Source organism: Lepidochelys kempii, chromosome 4 (assembly GCF_965140285.1).
Source record: "Lepidochelys kempii isolate rLepKem1 chromosome 4, rLepKem1.hap1, whole genome shotgun sequence".
Lineage (NCBI taxonomy): Eukaryota > Metazoa > Chordata > Testudines > Cheloniidae > Lepidochelys > Lepidochelys kempii.
The window spans coordinates 26,634,299-26,658,760 of NC_136383.1; the positions used below are offsets into that span (position 1 = coordinate 26,634,299).

Sequence of the window (24,462 nt, forward strand, 5' to 3'; positions counted from 1 at the left end):
AAAGCCCCAAATATCAGGACTGTCCCTATAAAATCGGAACATCTGGTCACCCTAAAATTCATGCAAGCATCTCTCAGAATTTGCCCTCAGGTTTTTAACATAGCTTACAGACACCTAATGTGATGGACAGACTTCCTTTAGAACAGGTTTTATTTTGTGCCCTGGGGGTCAGATTCTGATCTCCGTTACGTCTTTTGGGAATGCAGATAACTCTAACAACTCCTGATTTACACTAGGGTAACTAACATCAGACCTCTCTCTAATCCCAAATGCCTGTATGTTCCGAGCCTGGCGGTAGACATGGTGCTTTTGTCTGGTTTTGCAGAAGTTTTTGGTATCCCCTGAAAACTTTGTGCAGTCAGGGTCTACCTAAAACATAGAAACAGCAAATTCACTGGACCAGGAATATTGGTCCAGTGCTGGACTGTATCTAATCTGTGCTCAGTGCAGGGAGCTCCTAGGACTGATTCTATGCCATTCTATGGGTCGTGACAAGAAGTATAGCAACCTGAGGGACAAGGAGTCCTCAGCTGGCCAGATCTGCTGGATGTATGACTCCTTTGCACCGCTGAAGAGCATCCAGCCAGCACCCAAGGATTTACACCTTTTATTTTTCTGTTAAGTGCCATGCATTCCTATACCACTGTGTGAATAGGCAAGAAGGAACATTTCCCGTGTCATTTTTTTCTGTCACAATTATTTAAATTGTGTCTGTTGGCCTCAACAGTGGAGTCTGTAAGTTCCTTGAACCAACACGTGCATGCTAAGTGAGTGGCATGTTTAGGGCTCATGCATCGGGGCATGCCTGTCGATTCAAGGAAGTTTTCAGTATGCAGCTGAAAAGTCGTAACTTTGCTAAATGTGACAAACTATGTTTTCAACCAGCCAAAAGTATCAGGACCCACTCCTGCAGCTCCAACTCACATGGGCATTGACCACGCTTAGCACCTTGCAGGAAGCGCTTAGCAGCTCGGAGGATCAAGTCTTAAATGTGGCATCTATTTTCTTTTCAGGCTGTTGTGCGAGCTAAGAAGCTGATCCTAGGAGGATTAGACAGGGCAAAGAAAGAGGATGATGTGAAGATGTACCTGCTGGCAATGAAGAACGCCCTTCTGCCTGAAGGAATTCCACTGCTGCTAAAATATGCTGAGTCAGGAGAAGGGCCCATCAGTAACATTGCTGTCACTGCTCTGCAGAGATATGGCATCTCTTTCATCACCAGTGAGGTGAGAAGATTTACTGCAAGGAAAAAAGTACAAGAGAGGACATTTAAAATCAAATGTAAATTAAGTGGAGCCCATTCTTCATGTCTCACCCCATTTCAATTTACACTAGATATTTTTTTTTCAATAAATGGTCTTTTGTACCCTCTCATGGTGTAGCCAGAAAACTGTTCATGGCAGTTTTGATCTCTATACCTCTCTCTCTTCCCATTGAGCAGTATCTAGAATTAATTGGCTCTAGAGTCACATGCAACAATTATGGTACAGCATGTGGAGATCCCGGCTCTGATCTGAACTCCATTCACAGATATGCTCACTTTGCTGTGTAGCACACAAGAGACATTAGAGGGAATGCTGAACATGTGAATCAGAGTAAACAGGATCCTTCCTTGCCCCCCAAGTAGCTAAGGAAAATGGGTGGCAAGGAGGAGAGAGAGGTACCTCTGTCTTCCTTCCCAGCAGCCAGGAAAGGGATAGGTTAAGAGGAATACTGAGAGATGATGGCAAATGGAACTACAGAAGATTACCCCAGAGCGAGATCCAGACATCACTGCATTGCACTGTGTACTTCTGTTGCTGTTCTGCACCAACCATTGCTGACCTTGCATTGCCATGATGCAATTTCACAACGCAACCATCTCAGTCCATCAGCAGGCCATGACTGCTTCGCTCTCTGTCACTCCATTAGTTAGGAAGTAGCTCTGCAGTCCTTCATGGTAAGATACCTCAATAGCAGACAATCCTTAGCTTGTGGGAAATGTATGATTACTTTTAAGAAACCTCTTCTCTTAACCATTTATAGAAATCTCCTTAGCCATTGTCAGCATTGTATTAGTTCTCCTCCACTATGTTCTGGCCAACAATCTTCCTGACAGTGCTAATGTGTAAGTATGAGCTATTGTGCGTATGAGCTATTGTTGAGAACATAATGGCTGTGCCATTTCCTTGCACAATCACCATACTACTAGTGTTTATTGTGTAAAGTGACACAGGGAGCATAAAAAGCACTATATTAAAACATACTTGAATGTATTAGCTATGGACCTAGACTTGACAGCATTCAGGCTATGTGTTTGCATCTCTGACTTCATAAATTAGTATGATTCCAAGCTGTACATTTTCTATGGATACCTGTGATTTATTAGGTGAATATTCTATTTTCTGATTAGGTGAAGGAAACCATGAACAGGATTTATCACCAGAATTATAAAATTTATGAAAAGACCCTCAGAACCACGGCAGCTGCCATCATCTTCAGCAGTAACCCATCCTACATGGAAGTGAAAAACCTCTTGCTTTCTATTGGAGAACTACCATTGGAAATGAACAAGTACATGCTCTCATTAGTCCAAGATATACTTCATTTTGAAATGCCTGCAAGGTACATTATGTTTAATATATGTGTGTATATACACACACACACACACACACACACAAATGTACAGGCATACACAGATATAAACAAACAGTTTTTTACTTATTGCTCTCCGTACTAATGTGACGGGATAAAAACAAAGCGTATTCAGTTAATAGCTAAATAATGTGTAGTTTTTAAGAGATCATAAGTGGGCACATGCTCATCTTTCTATTTTTGGCTACTGACATTTTAAAATAAATCCATATATTCCAGGGGCAGACACTGAACGCCTGACAGGAGATTTTCAAAGGCACAAATGGCGCCTAGCTCCCTGCTGATTTTCGATTAGTTAGGTGCTTTCCTGCCAGTTATGCCTTTGAAAATCTTCCCACCTGGTCTTCATTCTTGATGTTCGATGGAGCTTATGTTTTGTGTTTCCGGAAGGTGAAGCTCTTTGAAAAGTTGCAGCATTAAAAGAAAATCATTGAAATATCTTTCATTCTAGACTGTTAGTTTTCAAATAAAACCATTTTAACTGATAACCTTCCTGCAACCAAACCCAGATCTGTGGCCAAGACCTTATAAAAGTATCTCAACAATTAAGCCAGGTATTTAACAAAAAATCTTCCGGTCGTAATCTTTTACATTTCTGTTATTGAAATATCAATTTATATAGACAGATTAAGAATCTTACATTCAAAAGAACATTAAAGGTGCAAAGTGAAGCACCAAAAAGTCAGATACCACCTGTTCTGTGCATAGGAACTTCACTCCCCAGGGGTTTGTCCATCTAGGACCTTAAAATTCTTTCAGGAAAGAAAGGAAATAATCAACACTGGGTGGAATTTTCAAAAGTGCCTAAACGATTCAATGGGACTTGTGCTCCTAAATTTCTTAGGCAGTTTCTGAAATACCATCTATTATCCCTTATCTATTTATCTTCAGGTTTTAGGAACTGATGATCCAAAGCCCTGTGAAGTCAATTAAAAGATTCCCATTGACTTCAGTAGGCTTTGAGTCAGGCATAGAGTAGTTTGCGCAAAGCTAAATCTTCTCTTTCCCAATAGGCTGACAGTCTTAATGTTCTCATGGAAGACAGTGCAGTAGCAAATTAGTTTTGTTTTATTTTTTAAATAATGCAGCAAAATGATTCGTAAAGTTCTGAAGGACATGGTTGTTCATAACTATGATCGCTTCTCCAAGACTGGGTCTTCTTCTGCCTATTCTGGCTACGTGACACGTATGTAACCAGAAAAATAGCTTTTTAAGCCTGTTTATATTGCTGGTCACTTGACTTAGTGGCAGGCATTATTAATATTTGGTGTCTTTGTCGATTAAGGTGGTCCTGATGCATCATCCACATACAGCCTTGACATCCTCTACTCAGGCTCTGGGATTTTAAGAAGTAGTAACATGAACATCTTTCTTTTCAATAAAAATGCTCACCTTCATGCCAGCCAGGTAACTGCCATGCACTATGTAAACACTGATCTAGCATATGGCCTGTTCCTGCAGCCTTTAAACTAATGTATCTCCCATTGAAAACCATGGGGGTTTGTGCATTTAAGGACTATTGCGTCAGGCAGAGAATATGCCAATAACAGAAAAAACTGCTGACAATGAGGCAAATGTATTATACAAAAGAAAGGCAGTTCCTTATAGAACAGATCCAAAGTTTTACTTCTAGGGAAAGACTATATAGTCTACCTGCTAGGCGCAAATTCCATCCACATCTAATTAATGGCAATAGTTGCTATGAGACTGTTTTACTGTCTGTTTCTCCTACTGCTTTGAAACACTGTTATATTATGATCAGATGCTTTTTTCACTGAAAGTAAAATTTAAAAAAAATTAAGTTAACTTTAAATTTCAACTCTTCTGTAGTAGAAATTCTTGTAGTGTTTAAAATTCCAGATCGGGCACTTTGTCATGGATAGTGTCTCACTTTTGCCTTTTAGGTTGTGATTGAAGCTCAAGGCCTAGAAGCCATAATAGCTGCATCTGCTGATGAAGGCGAGGAAAACCTGGAGTCCTTTGCTGGCATGTCAGCAATCTTGTTTGATGTTCAACTCAGGCCCGTTACCTTTTTCCAGGGGTATGGAGATTTAATGTCTAAAATGATCTCGGCAACTGGAGATTCTATGAATGTGGTGAAAGGACTTATCCTTCTGACAGATTACTCACAGGTACTAATATCTCATTCTAAACTTTTTTTGTCTCTCAGGTGGACACACACCCACACGCTCCTCCAGACACATTAAATTAATCTGACTGTTTGCTCCACTTATTTGATACTGAAGAGTCTATAAGACTTTGCTTACTTTTCAATCCAAAGGGAAATTATGTAGTGCATGAAATCAGAAGACAGGAAATCAGCCTGGATAGAAGAAAAAGAGTTAAGATAAAGGCTGCAAATACATATCACTCTAAAAAACCACTTTACTACTATAAAAAACAAACCAGTTCCCTGCGGAAAAACCCTCCAGCTTCCCAACATATACTCTCTAACCAGTTATTTTGTAATGTACAGTTCCTATTAAAGTGGAGGGCTCACCAACAGCCATCTGTTTTTATAGCTCAGAAGTTATCCAGTGATCTGAGACCCATCTTGTTCATCTTGTCAAATGCTCAGCTAAGTTACCCAGGCTTGCATGCACCATGTGATCTTCCTTAACGGCTCACTTTACAAGCTTAGTGCTAGCATTGTTCAGAATTTACTGTGAATTCACAGAGTGCAATTTTCAAAGGCTCATAAGTCAGTGACATCAAAATGATCTGTCATCGGAAGTCAAAAAGGCTCTTCTCAGTAACCATTCTTCCCTCAACCAAATTGGCACCAGCGATGCTAAAAAAAAAGTTACAAGGTTTTTTCTTTGCATGTGATGGGGTGAGTGTTTTTCACTGTCCTTGTATCGCCAAGCCACTGAGTTATATTTGGTCAAACTTTCCCAAACAATTCCTCTTCAGGTGGAAATCACCAAAGGTGAAGGGTTCGGACATTATAACCATCTGAAAACAGGGATTTAAAGTTGAATCTATTATTCTGTGCCGACAACAGCACTGCAGATAATCTTTGCATCTTTAACCAACACCATATGCACTAAACCCAGCTTCAGATATGGAACAACCATGCATCTGAGTAGCACTTAACCTAGAGCGAAGAGGCAGCATGTGGACTGTTTTTTCTGTTCTGCTTAAATACAGATATGTGGAACTGGTAAATCTAATGGTAGAACTCAACCTATAGAAGAACTGTAGGCTCCAGTTTTATCCCAAAGCAGTACTGTATTGGATTACTGGGCAAGCATAGTGCAAACAGCTCCTAGTGCAAAAGTTCAGAGAGGCTCCAGCCGTGGAACTTTTCACTTCATAGAATCTCATTTATCTCCCCTACTTTTTGGTGGAGGAGAATGCCAAACTGTTCAAAGACAGTCTGACTAACACTGTACCCTTAAAAAGAAAAGAAGTACTAGTGGCACCTTAGAGACTAACCAATTTATTTGAGCATAAGCTTTCGTGAGCTACAGCTCACTTCATCCGATGCACGCTGTAGCTCATGCTCAAATAAATTGGTTAGTTTCTAAGGTGCCACTAGTACTCCTTTTCTTTTTGCGAATACAGACTAACACAATACCAACCAGAAATGATCAGCAATACCAACCAGAAATGATCCTGAGCACCAAGTCTTCTGCAGCAGAGGATTGGCATTTGCATTTGAAATCAAGCACAGCCACTTTTAAATGGTTCTGTCAGCTAAGAGTTTCACACCCAGTGCACAAACTGTGAACTAAAGTTCACAGAGAAAACGGGTTGGGTTCTAACAAGATTATATGCCAGAGGTCCAACTAACAGACAGCGTGTCAGTGACTTATTTTACAAACCTGGCAGGTGGGAAACATGATCAGACCTTTATGTTCTCAAGCTCAGATCACATAAGGGCCGTGTTTCCAGAACTAAATCTTTCCAACTGCCGTGCATGCACAAAGCTCCCTAAATATTCTGGCAGAATCACTTGGCTAGGCACCCTGAGAACTCTGCCAGCCAGTGGATTCCAGGCTCCTTAACTTCAGACAACCTAGTAAGAGTGCAGGGCAAGCCAGTGTTGGAGCTGCATGCCATCCCTCACAACAGCAGGGCATATCATTTGAGGTCAGTCACTGAAATTCAGGAAGCCTTGGCAATGGAAGCTCTGTAACAGCACAGTGAGCAGATGGGATCACTCTCTGCTTTCTCTTTTGTATCACTGAGTGCACAGTTGCTGCTCAAGCAAGCTAGGTTCCAGGTAGCAGATACCTCAATTGATCCTTCCTAGCCAAGAAATCACCGGATCCTTTTAAGCTCCATCCACACAGGGTCCTCAACTGGTTTACAATACTGTTCACCAAAAAAAAAAAAGCTTCAGGCTAAACTTTTTTTCTCATAGATTCATAGATATTTAGGTCAGAAGGGACCATTATGATCATCTAGTCCGACCTCCTGCACAATGCAGGCCACAGACTCTCATCCACCCACTCCTGCGATAAACCTCTCACCTATGTCTGAGCGATTGAAGTCCTCAGATCGTGGTTTAAAGACTTCAAGGAGCAGAGGATCCTCCAGCAAGTGACTGAGACTAGTTTTAACAATCATGCTTAAGATTAGAAACAGCCTTCACATTGGTTTGCCACTTCCATATAGGCCCACTATACTGCGTTATAAACATCTTCACCTGAAGTGCCTTTGAACTGTGCTTAGAACTAGAACTCTATCAGGAAACAATGTAAACAGAAGTGTAGATGGAGCCTGAATTGAATGGTAAGACTGGCATTTAAGAATCTAGATCTGAGAGAGGAAAAGAGTCACTCCCTGCACTTGTGCTGATGCCATTGCACCAATAGCCACGATTCACGTAGCTTCTTACCCATGGTTTTTGCTTCCAGGGCACTAACTCTGTTTCCTGGGCCAGCCTGGAGAGTGGCACACAACTGTATGGCTTTATAAAAGAGTTTATAAAACCATCCTGACCAACAGTATGGCTTTATAAAAGAGTTTATAACATTGTTCATCCTTCTCTACAGTGGCCAGTGGTCAGTTACCTGCCAGCCCCATCCACAGTGAGTCATGGTTTGGGGCAATATTGTTTCAGCACAGACAGGGAACAAATGTGTAACAGTAAAGGATGTAGATAGCACAGTTGCTATCCTATTTATAGGAGGATGACTTGAAAGCTGAAAGGAGGAATTTAAAACTGGCCAATTAAACTTTTGAAAACTAATTTCAGAATATTCTATTTTACAGGGACTCTTGAAACAGTATATTCTGTTGTTTTTTTTAAAGTCCTTCAGAACTGTTATAAAGGTTTTTCTTCTCTTTTGTTCATCTTTATATGGATCACTTCAGGTCCTAATTGCTCCACTGCTAACTGACTAAACAGGTGAAAAGTGAAATTGACTACACACAAAGTGTTGTCAAATATACAACATAAAAATACCTGGAAAAATAGTTTTCTTTCATTTGCTCCTTTCAGCTGTAATAGTCATTACTATAGTCAACAGCATTCTCAGACAGATGTGAATTCTAAGTTGATGATGTCCCTTTAAACTCCTGCTCCTGCCCATTACCCATGATGCGGTGTTTTTGTGAGAGAGAATATTCCAAAAATCCACAAACAAATATCCTCAGGGTGCACTATGCATCTATTACCACCTTTCCCAACTTGGTTCAAAGGTTAAGAGTGACAGGGTGGCAAATTATAGTCCCCCTTCATAAAAGAAACACCTCTCATGGAATTATTTTTGAGCCCCCAAAGACACCTGCATTAACGCTCCTGGGTGTAGGAACAATATTTTCTCGGTATCGCACCTGCCAGAAGAGCAGAGAAACTGAATATTTTATGAGGTCAAAGCAGCCATTTGAAAACCAGACACCCCCCCCCGCAAATAAGTGCCTTTTTCAGCCCTGCCGTTTGCGTTCCATTGCAGGAGTATAGTACGTAGTGGGTCTTTGTTGAAATGTGGTCTACTTCAGCATTTTGAATCAGTACCAAGACATTGATCCCAGTTTTTCATATCATGTCTTCTGTTACAAAGAACGCTGTTAAGCTTTAAATAGAAAGGCAAAGGAAAGGAGCGCCTCTAAAAGGCCAACTCCCTTGACTTTAATGGGATTTGCACATGTTTAGCTGAGGATAGAATTCAGCCCTGGAGTAAGTAATGGATGATCAGGTCAACTTTGTCTTCAAGTCTCATAAAAACATTAAACAAAGAGACACGGGTGTTCATGATATATTCTTTGAATTTTAATGGCAAATTTAACTTAACTATTGCAGCCTCTGATGTCCTAAATAATCACATCCACAGTAACTGTTAAATTTAATAATTCAGCCTTTGCAAATTGATTCCTCATTCAAATACTTAAGTGCAATTTGACATGCATCTCAAAAAATCTGCTGCCCTGTTTGTGCACAAATGACTTTCAGAATGCATGCTATTACACCCTCACATACATTCAGTTATAGTCCAGTCTGGTTCTAATTTTTAAAAGAGAGGCATGGAATGTCTCCAGATCCAAATAAGCCAGGCATTTTTAATTAGCTACCATGGGTGAAATCTGGGACCATTAAAATCAATGGCAAAATTCCCTTTCGTTTCAGGGGAGCCAGGATTTCACACAATGACTTTAACTAGATAACAAGAAAACAGGACAACAACATGTGATCAGGCTAGTGAGGGGCATCCTTGTTTATAAGCTACATCCAAGCCCACTGCATTCTTAGGTTAAATCTCCAGCCCACTCCAGTTGCAACTGACTGCCAAGTGACAAGCCGATTGAACTCTGCTCCACAGAATGATTCAGACCTTAAAAGGTGAAGTAACCAGATACAGTCACCACATTTCTCCAGGCTCCATACACTGTGAGGGGAAGGTTTTAAGACCCTCCCCCCAATCAACCTCTTTAAGCACCAGCCCCTGCTGATTGAGTTGGGGAGGGAACCTACAAGCTTGTTCCGCAGGAGACAGCAGGGCTGCTGAGCAGCTAGCAAGGGAAGGCCATAGAGAGATCCCTTTGTCCAGCCTAGGAATGCAAGGGGGGTAGAAGCATCAAACACTCCTGCATGCTGCAGTAATACAGGGAACAATATAGGAGCAGAGATACTGGCAGAGGGAGGGACCCCGGTGGGGATGGGGGAGGACAAGTATCCCCATCCCAAAGAGCCCTGGGCACAGGGGAAACAGAGAAAGAGAGCAGCAGATTTCACTAAGAATAGACACCAGCTTGTGTGTACATCCTCCACTGGCCAGCCGCTCACACACACACCACTACCCCTGCTCGGTGTGAGGGAATTCATCTCACTAGGACAACAGGGGTGAAAGATGGGCTGGCCAGCCACAGGCCCCTCTTCCCTCAACAGTGAGGGGAGACAGGCCCTCTGCCTGAATGGAGGGGAATGGGAAGCCAGCTCCCATTGTATTGAAAGGGGCTGCTCCCATTCTCATTTCTCCTGTGACTGTTCCTCCAGGCAGAGTGCCCATCTGCCCATGCCCCACACCTGCTATTTCCTTCAGATGCAAAGGGAACATAGGCTCCTGCCCCCACCATTAGTGCTGGTGTTTTTGGAGGAGGGTGTAGCTTGATCCTGCTTCTTCAAGCCCCAGAAGGAATGGAGGAGGCTACGGTCTTTATACCCAACCCAGTGGCTTCTGAGTATGTCTACACTGCAATAAAACACCCACGGTTAGCCCGTGTTAGCTGATTACAGCTCATGGGGCTTGGGCTGTGGAGCTATAAAATTGCAGCGTAGGCATTTGGGCTGCAATTTTATAACTCCACAGCCCGAGCCAGCTGATGTGGGCCAGCCACAGGTGAGTTATTGCAGTGCAGACGTACCCTCAGACGCCTGGCTGCCGCCTGCTGCTGCCACAAGGGAGGCCTAGGCTGCCTGTCAGACATCAATAGCCGGAGAGAGGTGCTCCGGGGGCCATTTTTAAAAATTAAAAATGTACTGGGCAATCACTATCTTCTCCCAAGTGAGGCTCAGAGTGCTGCTTTAATTCACTAATTCTACATAAGGTAGAAACTGATCATTTTTAGAGCTCAGAAGACCAACAAAACCATTTTTTGCTGGAAAATGCAGGTCCCTCAAAATCAGAATGCTTTGCAAAATCCCTGTTGATTTCACCCACATTTTGTTTTGGTGAAAACAAAAACATTTGACAATATCAAAATGTTCCATTTTGACATTTTTCAGAATAAACCTTTTGGGGTTGTTTTTTGTGTGAAATATTTTAATGTTTTTTTTTAACAAAGTATAAAACAAAACAAAACATTTTGATTGATCCAACTCCCCCCCGCTGCCCAAATTTACCTTATTGGAGAATTTTGAAATTTTTGTTTCATTCCAATTCAAAATGAAGCCAAATTTAAAAATCCTTCATGAAATGTAATTATCCTCTGCACAGCTCTAATCTGCATCTTAACTGTACAGAAGGTGAACTGAGAAGAGAGAGATTAAAAACCTTATCCAAAGCCCAGTGAAGTCAATTAGAGTCTTTTTATTGACTTCGGTGGGCTCAGGATCAGGCCCTAAGGGACTTGACCAAGGCCATAGAGGGAATCAGTGTCAGAGCCAGGATTAGACGTGGGGGTTCCTGTCTCCCTGGTCTGTGCTCAGTACACTAAGCTGTACCTCTCTCTCCACGATGGTGTTCCATGGACCTAAGCAATAAGTTTGATTTACTGATTAGTGCCAGCCACTGACACTGCAAAGTTGGGGGTGGAAGTGGGGGGTGTTATGGCCTAAATCACCCTTTTTCAAACTGAAATGTACTTTTAAAAAAATGAATTAGACTGTCTAGTTTTCAGGTGAGTGGGGCAGTTATATAAGGCAAATCAGATTACCCAGTGGTGTGAACTTTAAAAACTTGGCTGACTCTCAAATTTCAAACGTAACAAGCTTCTGTGAGGCTGAGCGATTATCACTTCCGAAACTGACTCCAGGCAATGCATTTCCAGTCCAGCTGTAAAGGTTTCAAGCAGCCATAAGTATGCCCAATGCTGGCAAAAAGTGCATTGACAGCAAAATATCAAAGGCATTTTGATTTGTATTTGTGGTAGCCGCCTGATTCTTCAGATCAAATCCCTCCACTATAGCTCTGTATCATTCTCGATGGTCCTGCTGGGCAACAGTGGGTATTTTATTGCCATTATGGGGCAAAATTCTGCACTGGGTGCTCCCAACTGGCAGGCTCATCCAAGACAAACTAAGAGTAAGAAGAACAGGAGGACTTGTGGCACCTTAGAGACTAACCAATTTATTTGAGCATGAGCTTTCGAGAGCTACAGCTCACTTCATCGGATGAATTCCTCTGTGGTTTTCCTGGGAAGTGCAGGCCTGTATGGTAGCTCTGTCACACTTTGCAAGAAGGGGGCAGGACGCTCCCTGTTCTGCACCTGACTAGTAATGCTGTATCGTGGGTGGAGTGGGAGGAAGGACACACTTGGGGTCCCAGTCTTATCTCCTTTTCATAAAGGTGCTGGGCAAGAACAGAGGATATGCTCTGCAGTGAAGTTCTGTCCATGCCCATCCACAAGGATGGAAGAGGACAGAGGGGAGCTCCATGTGCTTCCTCCCCACTTGAACAGTCCTCAAAGAAAAAAGAAAATGAACACCGTTTTGATCTACATTTAGCAAAATGGAGTGTGATCTCTGCTTTTTTATGCTTTCAGGTCATTCAGTTACAGTCTGGGCTGAAGGCCAGTGCAGAGTTCCAGGGTGGTCTGGCCATTGACATTTCAGGTGGAATGGAGTTCAGTCTTTGGTACAGAGAATCCAAAACCAGTGTTAAGAACCGGTGAGATACTTAAAGTGCACGCTGTAACCTTATACTCTGAAATACGAAAAATGTAAAATGAGCTGGTCTATTTTGAGGCTTTCAAAACAGAAGCAACCTTGCATTTTCTTTAAAATTAAGGGACAGTTATATTAAACGCCTTTTAAAATTAGATTCGCATTTCAGGGGGAAAATAATGTGGCAATAAGTATGTTGTCTGTTTGAAAATGCCAGGGAAAGAAAATATACAAAAACAAATCACCTTTAACCTATTATAGAAAATCTGAATGAACGTTATTGCTTCAAAGGCTACATTCTGCCCTCTTTTAGACTGAGACAGCTCCACCAGTTTCCGTGAGATTGTATCAGTGGATCTGAGAACCGAACTTGACCCCAGGTCTTCAAAGAGCTATAAATACACTGGATAAATTTTTCCAAAGCGCCTACATGATTTAGGAACCTATGTCCCATTTTCAAAAATGACAGGTACTTAAGCCTCATTGAAAGTCAGTGGGAGTTAGGCCCTTAGGTGCCTCAATTACTTTTGAAAATGTTACCTCCCTAATTAATTAGTTAATCCTCACCTGTGAAATAATTACCATCACTTTAAAGTGAAGGAAAGAGGCAAAGAGATCAAGTAATTTACCCAATATACAGCAAATCAGTGTCAGAATAAGGATTAAAATGCAGGAGTTCCTTGCTTCCAAACTCATGTCTGACCTGATAGATTACGCTGCCTCTTTAGAACTTGAGAGTGGATTTGATATTACTGGATCTGTAGCTTGAAGCAGTACTGCAGAAGTGACTCACTCAATCTTGACCAGAAGTAAGAATGTGGCCTCTCTTGGAAGAATTACATCTTTAGCCCTCTGAATGGAAACTGGAATTATGAGATGCTGGTCTCCAAAGGGGGTAGAAAAGGTGTCTGCCCATGCAAGGTGCCGAGCATTTCCTGTAGGATGCTGAGCACCCTCATGCTGTGTTGACGTCCATGGGCATTTCGGATGTGCGAGAAAAGCATGATGAAGCCCAAAAGGGGTGGTGTTTGAGAGAAGAGTGAAAATGGGCAAGGTTGTTAATGTTAACTTATGATTTACTGAACAAGATCTAAACACAACTTGCTTTCGGGTAGTGTGTTTTACATTAATGAAATTAATAATGACTGTCAATAATAGATTTAGCCCCACCTTACTGATTTTACCAGCTTTGAATGGCAAGGATCCCTCTCCTAGATAGTGAGTGAAGCTTATCCATCCGTATAGTATGGTTTTTGACTGGAGACCAATAAAGCAATGACAAAATAGATGTCAGCGCTCTCAAAGATAACCCTGAAACAGAGACTTCCTAGTGTAAGTGGGTGCATCTCCCCTGGTCCCATTTCCACCAGATCTGAGTTTTACTCCCCGACAGTGATGTTTTGTAAGTTCTTAAAGCCCTGGACAGCTTTGTCAAAAATGCCAGTGAGCAAAGACTTTGGGTCTGATTTGCCAGAGACACCTGGTGTGGTCATTTGCACCAGAACAAAGTGAGTATAAAATACTACCAAATCAACAGGGTAGTATTTTACATCTCTCTTTTCCTCAGGTAGATAACTAAAGGAGGCCCTTTGAGGAATCAACCCTGGACATCACAACAGCCTACACACCATGCTTTTGCAGCAAGCGCCAGTCATAAAGAATGCATGTTCCAAAGAGCGTATAATTCACCCAACATTAATGGCTGTTTTCACCTCTCTGCGTGGGTGTGTGCATGCATACGTGCACAATCCCCATGACAATGGTGTCAACTGAAGTTCTCTAGCTACACTTACATGAGAACAAACTCTAAGAGAACAGTCAGGATTATACTGTTCAAGTGTTAGAACTGTTTGCAGTTTAACCTCCTGTTTGTTTCTGAGCCCTGTTAATAATAAATTCTAATATCTGAATTTACTAGGGGAGCCCTGGTGGTAGCTGGTAACATCGTTGTCGATTCCTTCTTTGTGAAGGCTGGTATGGAAACCAGTTTTGAAACAGAGGCAACACTAAACTTCATCTCCACAGTGCAGTTTTCAGAATATCCATTTTTAGTTTGCATGCAGATGGACAATATTGAATCTCCATTCAGGTAAGAAATAAAAACACTATCTGAGATTTCCAATTAACCATTTGGGGACTCCAAAACTTTTTCCCCCTCCATGTGTTCTATGTTCACAAACATGAGGGATTAAAAACAGAGACTAGATTTAAGCGTAGTACAAGCAAGTGCAGTGCAAGATCACTCTCACACACAAATGTCTCTGCTAATGCCATTCATCTCTGATGTACAACATGCCAGAAATATGGATAAATGTTTAGTAGGAACTTTGACAACCACCACTGCACTTGCTTTGATTTCTCATTTTTGTTAGATTTTCCACCCAGCTTTTAGAAGTAAAAACCAAGTGAAATAACCCACTAAATTACCCTAACATGTCATCATTATAGATGGTGAAAAAATCTGAGAGTCAAACAAAGAAGCACGACCAGCAATGTCTATCCTCTGTTCATTAGGCCAGTGACGGTGCAGTGCTTAGACTTGAGCCTGCAAGGTTGCCTTTATGACTTACTGCTTCCTGATGCTTGTGAAATTAGCAAGAATATTTAGTGCTCAGCTCAATTATCATGCTCTGTAATAGATACAGTACTTCAATATGTTTGGAAATATTTTTTGACTATGGTCAGTTTTCCACCTTGAAATTTAAAATAACTATACAATAAAGTAAAAGATGTTTTCCAATGGGCAAGTGTAGCACTGCATTCCCATGTAAGAGGCCTAGGTTTGCTTTTTGGTCTTGGTCCGCTAAGAATTGCTACAGATCTGCTAAAACTTGAGAATGGTCTGTGACAGCATTCTCTGGCCCTGTGAGAAAGGCTTCCATTCAGTGCTTCTTGGCCAAAGGACAACGTGTACAGTGATTGGCCCAATAGATGGGAATTTCCTAAAGCTCTCCCAGGAATCCCATCTCTCTGAAAATACGGTATTAGATATGTATGCTGATTATATATACAAACCACTAATCCCCTTGAAACCAATCAATCAGGCATGGATATGGTATGCCCCTACCTAGATTCACACGTATGGGTGCAGATTTTATAGCAGTTTTGCTATACTAGATAACAATGTTGTGTCTTTGCAGGCAATATGTGACTAAATACGAAAGCCTGCCATCTGGCAAACGGTACACCTCTCGGAAAGGAAAAGTCAGACTGCTGGCAGGTTCTGAATACCCTCTCCATCAAGAGAACTCCAACATGTGCAGAAAGGTTTTCAGCACTCAGTCGGACTCCTCTGACAGCTGGTTTTGAAATGGGCACCTCTTCTTTCATTTTACTGAATCCATGGCCCCCTGAATGACTTAGGCGTCCATGTACTGTACTAGCTCAGCCCCGATCCTGCACTGTTGAAATCAATGGGAAGTTTGTCATTGAATTCCAACAGGCCCAGGATCAAACTCTTATTATGTGCAGAGTGTTTACATATTTACGTATATTTAAGACTTTTGTAAAAAGCTAAGAAAAAAACAAAAAACAATTTGGAGGCAACCCATTCACTCCCCCTCAGGAGGTATGATCTGTAATTTTTTTTTTCAATAGCAGAAAGACATTCATATTTTTCTCAAAGTGGGAATACAGAAGCCCATGCTTCTGATTTTCAGTAAGAACAATTATGCTGTAGAAAGAATGATTATTTATAAATACATTTAGAGGCAGCCATTTGTTAAAAAACTAACCAGTTCTCATTTAAATACACAGCAGCAGCATTCTAAGAAGGACCATTAATTCTTGGTCGCTTACGGCTGTCTGTCTGTTTAATCAAAAGCAGGGTGTATTTTTACAACTTTTTAGAGCCTTAGTCTCATAAGTATTATCTGTCTTTTTTTATAGTGCTATGGTTAGACATGTTTGATTAAAAATTTAGGATGAAATTTTCAAGAGTGCTCCGCATTTGCCTAACTCTTCTCTCACTGACATAAATTGAAAATGCCTCTTGACTTCAATGGGAAGCAAAGTTAAGCCAATGCTGATCATGTTTGAAGAGCTCACTCTGAAACTTCATGTAACTATGGGGCATCAAAGCACGCACATTTCTAGAGATGAGCACTCACTGTAGCAACAGTGTGAAATATGATTAGTTTTAAAGACTTGAAAATGAGTTGTGGAATGCACCATCTAGCAGGTTCTGTAAGGACAGAGAAAATTCTAGTATTCTCCTCTATGGGAGATTACTTATTTAGACTAAAAGAGGAGCCTAAGTTATCATTATTCACACAAGTAGTTCTATTGAAATCAATAGTACTACTCAGGACAGTAAGGATCATTTGTGTGAGTAACGGTTTTACAGGATCAGGACCAACCTTGGCTGGAAAAAACCCTGTATTTATTAATCATTTTGCAGTTATTACAATGTAATAAACAAACAAATATCTCCCATCACAGAACATATTACTTTCCCATTCTTTTGATCCCTCAAGTGATCCACATTATTTGTAATTCCATGCGACAGGGTGTCTAGTGTAAGTGCTGGGCTCAAATAACCTTGGATAAGTTGCATTTCAGAAAATGAAATCTGGCAGAAAAAGCTTTTGGATTGTCTCACATACCCACACCCCCAACCCCCAAATCCTTATCCTGATATAAAACTGCCAGTCTGTTCAATGCAAACAGCTAATCTGTTTGTTTTAGAATTATAAACAGGAACTTATGGGTTGATTACTGTATTTCCCAAATACACCGTTGATGCAAAAGCACATTTTTTGCCAGAGCCTAAAAATAAAATGGGGCAAAATAAAATAAACAAAAATCCTTCTTTCACTCTTGGTTTTGGTTTGTTATTTTTGTGTTTTGGGTAGTTTTATTCTCTAAGGGGTGGTAATTGGGGGACACTCACCTCTTGAGTTCCTTCTGCTTCTGCTGCTGCATGCAGTACTGCAGGCCCTTTCCTGCTCCTGGCACCCCTTGTAGATTGTCAGCCTATTCTGAGGGTGGGGAAACATACTTCTCCAGCGATGCAGAATGCTGAAAGCCTGTCTTCATTCCTTACCGGCAAAGACATTATAAGGCTTGCATTGTGATGTCACAGTTATTATAGCGATAATGTCTCACTGGAAACACAGATATATCACTTCATTCAGGATTCAAACAGAAAGATAAGTTAGTTTGTGAATGGGAACAATCTTCAACACCAGCACCAGAAATCTTGAAAGATACTAGCCAAATCAATTACAATTGGTATGACTGTTCTTTTCCCAGTATGCTAATGTCAACTGGAACTTGACTGGAGCTGAATTCAATTTGAACAGATGCAAATCACATTTCTGTGCTACATACTGAATATCCGATGATAATTTTTTAAAAGTTGAAAGTAAAGTCAAATTAGGGAAAAATAACCCCAAACACAACCCACAGGTATTCATAATAAGGGTTGTGACCAGCTTCCATTATATAGCCCTGTTTTAATTCCATTACATCTTTGGCTTGGAAAATTGGTTTGGTCTGAAAATTGGCATGGTTACTCTGAAGGTCAAGAAGATGGAGTCTGGAAAGTTTAAAGAAATTTTGTCAAACTATTTTACACTGTAAGTTTGTGGCAGTGCTGGAAACAGAGATCTTATCTCTGGAGTGGTAGCCCATCCCTAATCCACTAGATCACAATACCTTTTATACCAGTGGTTTCCAACCTTTTTCATTTGCGGACCCCTACGAATTTTCAAATATAGGTGTGGACCCCTTTGGAAATCTTAGACATAGTTTGTGGACCCCCAGGTTGAAAACCACAACCTTATACAAATTGCTTCAACCAATTGTGTAATTGGGATATTAAGATGTACTCACCTTTGTAAAGTGGTTAGCAATCCAGAGATGAAAATGCACTACGTGGCCAGTAGAGTAATTTTGCCAGCAAAGCTGTGGGGGAGACAGATCCTAGCTATACTGTGAGACTCCTCAGAGTCTCCCAGTCATACACATTCCCTCTTTCTTTCCTGCAGCTCCCTACCAATAAGGCTCTGAACACCTCCTTCTCCCCAAATATTCCTTCTCTCTCCCACCAAACCCCCACTCCCAAACCTGCTGCTCCCCACATACCCAAGACTCCCCCAAGCTGTCTCCCAGCTCAGCTTCCCTTCTCAAGGCTCTCTCCGAGTTTGTGCCCTCCTCCCAGCTCTTCTGCGGCTTCCCACCCACAGCTCCCCTCCCACAAGGTACCCCTTTAAGCCTGGGTCTTTTTTTTAAGACCGCCACTGGGGTTGTGTCTCCCCACAAGTCCCCTCCCCAAGAGCTCCCCTCAAGTCTTGGTCCCCCAACTCAAAACATCCTTTGAAGCTATGTCCTTTCCCCAACTCCCCTCCCAAACATCCCCTAGAGCATATATCCCTGCCCCCAAACACCCCCAGCTATGAAAGAGCTAGGTATTAATTATGAATATTGTGACTCCACAAGATTCCCCCCCCACAGTACTGTGTACAGTCCAGTGCCCACCCGCTACAGTTCCAATTCCCCTATCAGACCTGAACCTCCTTCACAGAGGAAGAGCTGCTGCTAAGACTCAGTGTCTTCTCCAGAACCAACAAGGACAGAACGACCCCTGAGGGCAAGAGGCTGTAGCTGCCTCTTTACCCAGCTGATCAGCTGGTAAGGTGCAGTGAAAGTTCTGAGCTGCACTAAGCTACAGTCTCTGACTACTCCCTCCTCTTCCACCTGCTCTCCCCTCCAACTAGGGCTGAAAATTGGTTGTAAGTAGTATAGTGTCATTTTCTCCCCAAGCTCAAAGTTGAGATGGAAATGTCCCTTGTCCCTCCCTTAAAAGGACACCCGTGACTACGACCTAGTACAGGCGTTCTCAGTCTGGGTATCACAACCCTTCCTGCCCTTCCCATATTGCTAAGAGGGAGGAGGATCCCAGGTAGATCAGAGGAGGACCTCATGAAGTTTTGGAATGTCCAAAGGGAGTCTCAGTATGGAAAAGGTTGAGGACCTAGTGTATTGGGCATTCGTGGCAGCACCACACGAGGTAGGTCTGACACTTAAATTGTTATAATTCTTAGCACTTTTAACCAGGAATCAGAACATAGTTTGGCTGTGCTGCGTATGCATGGCTAATTTAGCTACCCAGTGAAACAGCATCCTGGCAGGTGTGACTGAATGAGACAGGGCTCTGCAAGAGCTCATATTATTGTGGCCAGTGTTGCTCACTCCTTGAACTTAGTTATCTTGAGAATCATCCATCCCATTTATTCAAAATTTACTACACTGGGTCTTTATGTCCTACCAAAAAAACCCAAGAAACAAAAAAACACAAAAACCCGAGATATTAAAAAACCCCAGTAAATTCCCAAACACAAAATTTCAGCATAATGACTTGTTTAGGTTGCTAAATGATTAGACAAAGTTACCTATCAAGTCATTTATAAAACCCAAGCAACTAAATGCAAATAAATTAATAATACATATACACATTAACGATACAGCTTAAGCAGCCTCAAATGCAAATCCACACAGGACACATCCCATAAATCACTAACATTATTATTATTATACATTTTTCCTATTAAATCATCTCTTCAGCATTTCTCAAGAAACAATTATTATAAATGTTAATTGCAAAGAAATTGTCCTGTCAACTGAAAAATGTCTTAACTGATAAAGTTCCATAATTTACAGTATTCCATAAAGAAAATATTTAGATACCAATATCAAGATTAAAATAATATATTAAAATCCCAATAATCCAGGGGGCAGAGTTAAGGCTTTTGTGTTGTGATGAGAAAAGCTTTTCTTTTATAAGAATAATGCATTTATTACATGGACAGTGTAAGTTTTAGGTTGTGCTTATCTACTCATTTCCCTGGTTTTAAGTGCTTAGATTTTGTAAATGATGTGTCAGGTAACTACACAGCTGTATTAGCAATCTTAATTGTTTTTAGAGAATGTTTTTTTTTATTTCAATGTCTTATTATTGTTATTTATTATTATATGCAGTGTTGTAGCCATGGTGGTCCCAGACCTGAAGAAGAGCTCTGTGTAAGCTCGAAAACTTGTCTCTCACCAATGGAAGTTAGTTCAATAAAAGCTATTACCTCACCCACCTTGTCTCTCTATTATTTGTGTATTGCAGCACCTACAGATCAAATATGAGATCAGAGTGCTGTTGTGCTATGTATTCACACACACACACTGTGATCAGCACAGGCAGACACCACCACCCACTTAGAGCACCGCTGGCTTCTCAATCCAGCCTCGGAGCCTTAAGTGCTCCAGGCCATACAGGATGTCTGTGGCGGGTGTCCCAGACCAATGCCTAAACTACGTGACCAGCCTCCCTCTCAAATATACAACTGTTACAAACTTTTCCCATGCCCAGAGTTGGGGCACATGCTTGTAGGATTGGGCCCTTTGTATGGAAATGTAGCATACCACATGTCCTTTAAAAAAAAAAAAAGTAACACTATTATAAAATGTTTTACGATTGTACAGGATCACCTCACTATTGCCACACAGCTGGAGAGCAAGGCACCCCCAACTACAATAATGCTAAGTTTTTCTACCCTTCATAAGAACATGCACAAGTTTGTTTACTGCGAGTAAGTCAGTCCCCCGAAGACACTCATATGATTGGGCTTTTTAAAAAAAATTACTCATCTTGCACGAGCATAGACTGAGAAAATCTATGCAGCTGCATTATTAAAAATAAGTCCTTTCAGATGGAACAACTGTCTCACTAGGTCAAGTTTTAGACTTCAACAACTTGGAGAGTGTCCCTTGAAATTAAATCAAATGGAGCTGTCAGCAAAAGAAAGCCTCTGAGGCCAGAGTTACTCCAAAAGTGATAAATGTCCTAATGGATACTACATGGTATCATTCTAGTGCACTTGTTTCTGAAGATATTTTACCCTAACAGCTGGACATAATGGGAATTCCTAAAGGGTTTTAGCCCAACAGCTGGGCAATAGAAGGTAATGGCTTACTTACACTGACTCCATAGTTACAGAAACAACAAAACTGACAATCTTCTAAAAATAAGGTGAACATAATACACTGCCTAAGCCCGCATTTGAAATAAAAACATACTTAGTTACGATCAAAGCAAACATTTTCTACACTTATCAAATAATTTGGGGCTAGAAGATGATTTTTTAAAGTGTTTATTTTTATTAAGCCTTTGAAATCGTTACAAATCATTTTTCCAAATGACAAAATGTGGAAGTTAATAATACATTATTTCCTCTACGCAGAATGGTGAGCATGAAGTATCAATTCCTATTAAGGAAAGTCCACAAAAGAGACCACTATAAACACAGCTAGTCAGGAAAAAAAACAACAAGCCATGATTAAATAGATTTTTTTAAACCATCTCCTTAAAATTCGAGTCTATTTTTAAAAGCTATTTCTCATATAACAACAAACACCTTGATAAAGGCTTTTCACCCCAGGCCTGATAGTACCTTCATGAACACATGGTGGAATACAAAAAAAAACCCAATTAGCTTGGCAGTCACAGTTTCTCTAGAGGGAAACGCTACATTGCATGAAATGAACATTTTAAAGGCCATGTGAACAGCTTAAAAAACTCAGGTGATCTTCTACTTTTTGGTGTATGTCACATCACAAATATACACATAAAACAAATGTAGATCTTATTATACGGAAATAAAAATGTTTTTCAAGGAAGTTCTCTATTGAGGCAATAGGGTAACTCTGCATTTAGGACTCTGCCTCCTGTGACCAGAGTCTCCACAGGTATAAATTAGCATAGCTCCATTGATCGGATTTCACTGGGCCAGATCTTAAAGTGGTATAAAATTGCATAGCTCTACTGAGGTCAATAAGCTATGCCAATGAACCCTAGCCGAGCGTCTGGCCCAGGAGCAGAAGTCCTAGAATTTCCCTGGCATTGTCAGGTGGAAATGTCATGCTGTGCAAGCTTATTTGAAACAAGAGGGCATGCAAGTGATGGTTAGAACCTAGGGTTAGGGGTCAAGACTTGTGGGGTCTATTTCTGGCTCTGCCATTGATTCAGTGTGTGGCTGACATAAGTGTAAAAAGTGTCCCTTAGTTTTCAAAGCTGTCAACTAATTACAGATGACCAGTTTGAAATTTGAGACATGTAGGGTTTGATTCTCAGTGGTGCCGAGAGGCCACAGCTCCCATGGAAATCAGTTGAAGTTGCGGGTGATCTATACCTCAGGGGAAAAAAACAGGGCTTAACTGTATCAAGTTGGCCACCAAAGAGTAGTGGATTTAAAAAAAAAAAAGGTCTAATTAGTCCAATAAAGACCAAATAATGCCATTATTTGCATCCATGCAACCCCAAAGATGTGAGTTTTCAGAAGGGAGGTGAATTAAGTGAGATTGAACAGATGTAAATGAAGGCAGAATTTAAACATCAATCTCTCAGAAGTCTTTTTGCACCCCTCTCACGGTCTCTTTTCTTCTTTATATTCTTAAATCCCTCTCCTTTTAATGGACAGTTGGCATTGCTGTCACTCGTTCTACAGTTAGCAAGATCACTGAGCTGCCTTTTCAAAGACCAGCCCCACGTTTTCTATGTAAATCAGCTATCTGGAAACACCCAAACTACACTATCATCACCTCCCCTGGCAAACCCCCTCACTCCTCCATGCTTCACTTCTGTTGTTTTACTTCTCACGATTCCAAATGAAACATCAAGGTGAAAATTTTGAAGCTACTTGCAAGTAAATGAATGTAAGCAGCTCAAGAATTGTGCAAGTTACTTCAAGAGCAATTTTGAAAAATACAAAGGTGGTTCACACTGAGATCTCTTTCTTTTTTTCAAATAAACTTTTCTTTCTAAGAGATCTTTTTATGGATCAGCCCAAAAGGCACCACCCTTTCACTAAATTCACTTTAATAAGATAGATAGATAGATAAATTTGTAAAATTTTTGATTATTTCTCTATCTAGTCATTGGAATCCTCATTAACTGATCATTTGAAATTAATCAGTGACATAACATATTGTAGGATCAAGGCCTACTTTGGTAATTAGGTGATAGATGCCTTAGACTGGGGTGGGCAAACTTTTTGGGCCGAGGGCCACATCTGGGTGGGGAAATTGTGTGCAGGGCCGGCGCAGGGGGTTGGGGTGCGGTGTGCAGGAATGGGCTCAGGGCATGGGACTGGGGCAGAGGAGGGGTGCAAGGTGTACGAGGGGGCTCAGGGAAGGGGTGCAGAGGGGTGTGGACTGCGGGAGGGAGCTCAGGGCAGTGGGTTGGGGTGCAGGAAGGGTGCGGGGTGTGACAGGGGGCTCAGGGCAGGGAGTTGGGGTGCAGGAGGAGTGCGAGGTGCAGGGAGTTGGGGGTCAAGCCTACCTAAAGCGGCTCCGGGGTGGTAGCAGCACGCACCGGGGCCAAAGCAGGCTCTGTCACCATCTTCATTTGTTAAGAAATTATTCAGAGATTCCAGGATTTTCTCTACTAGTCCCCCAAAAATCAGATACATTTCATCAGAGCCTGTACTTCGTATAAATCTGTTTTTAATTTTGCCAGAAATTCTTGAATTTTTGTTCCATCACATTCTCGAGGTATAAGATTCCATGCTCTACAATCTCATTTGACTGGAAAATTGTGCTCTTTGGGAATGATTGGAAGATCAGTCAAGTGCAACCTATACTTCCGATCTTTCTTTAGTAGAGACTTCAATTTAAAAGAGTTTCAAATTTTAAATTATTTTAAGATGTGGTAGGGTGTAGAATATTAAAGCATTGTACAGTTTTCATTGAAATTGCTCTAAGATTTCCAGTAACTTTCTCCTGGAGAAATCTCAGGGCTTCTTCTCAATCTAAACAGCTCTGAATAGTCTGTGCCTTTATACAGCTGCACACTTGCTCCTTCTGAGCAGAGTCTGTGGCTCTAATCTCTCTTGATTCTTCTCCTTACAGGTCAGGCCATTCTGTCTCCCCTATGGTGGCTCTTCGTGTAACCCCTGTCAGACTCCCTCAGGACTTTTGCCTGGAACCACAAAGGGACTTCAGCATGACAACACCCAGCATCATGATGCCTAGAAAATCATAGGAACAACACTGTGATCCACAAAGCC

General features: G+C 41.3%; 1 protein-coding gene across 1 annotated transcript in view; it reads left to right on the forward strand.

Annotated features, from left to right (window-relative positions):
- MTTP (microsomal triglyceride transfer protein) overlaps positions 1 to 17,221 on the forward strand; it is a 38,769-nt gene extending 21,548 nt beyond the window's left edge. The window contains exons 11-18 of the mRNA XM_073340774.2: positions 1,014 to 1,226; positions 2,393 to 2,604; positions 3,723 to 3,820; positions 3,920 to 4,041; positions 4,539 to 4,766; positions 12,286 to 12,410; positions 14,325 to 14,495; positions 15,547 to 17,221. Coding sequence (XP_073196875.1) covers positions 1,014 to 1,226; positions 2,393 to 2,604; positions 3,723 to 3,820; positions 3,920 to 4,041; positions 4,539 to 4,766; positions 12,286 to 12,410; positions 14,325 to 14,495; positions 15,547 to 15,715 — 1,338 coding nt within the window. The 3' untranslated portion in view covers positions 15,716 to 17,221. The remainder of the gene's footprint in view (positions 1 to 1,013; positions 1,227 to 2,392; positions 2,605 to 3,722; positions 3,821 to 3,919; positions 4,042 to 4,538; positions 4,767 to 12,285; positions 12,411 to 14,324; positions 14,496 to 15,546) is intronic.
- The last annotated feature ends 7,241 nt before the right edge of the window (positions 17,222 to 24,462 follow it).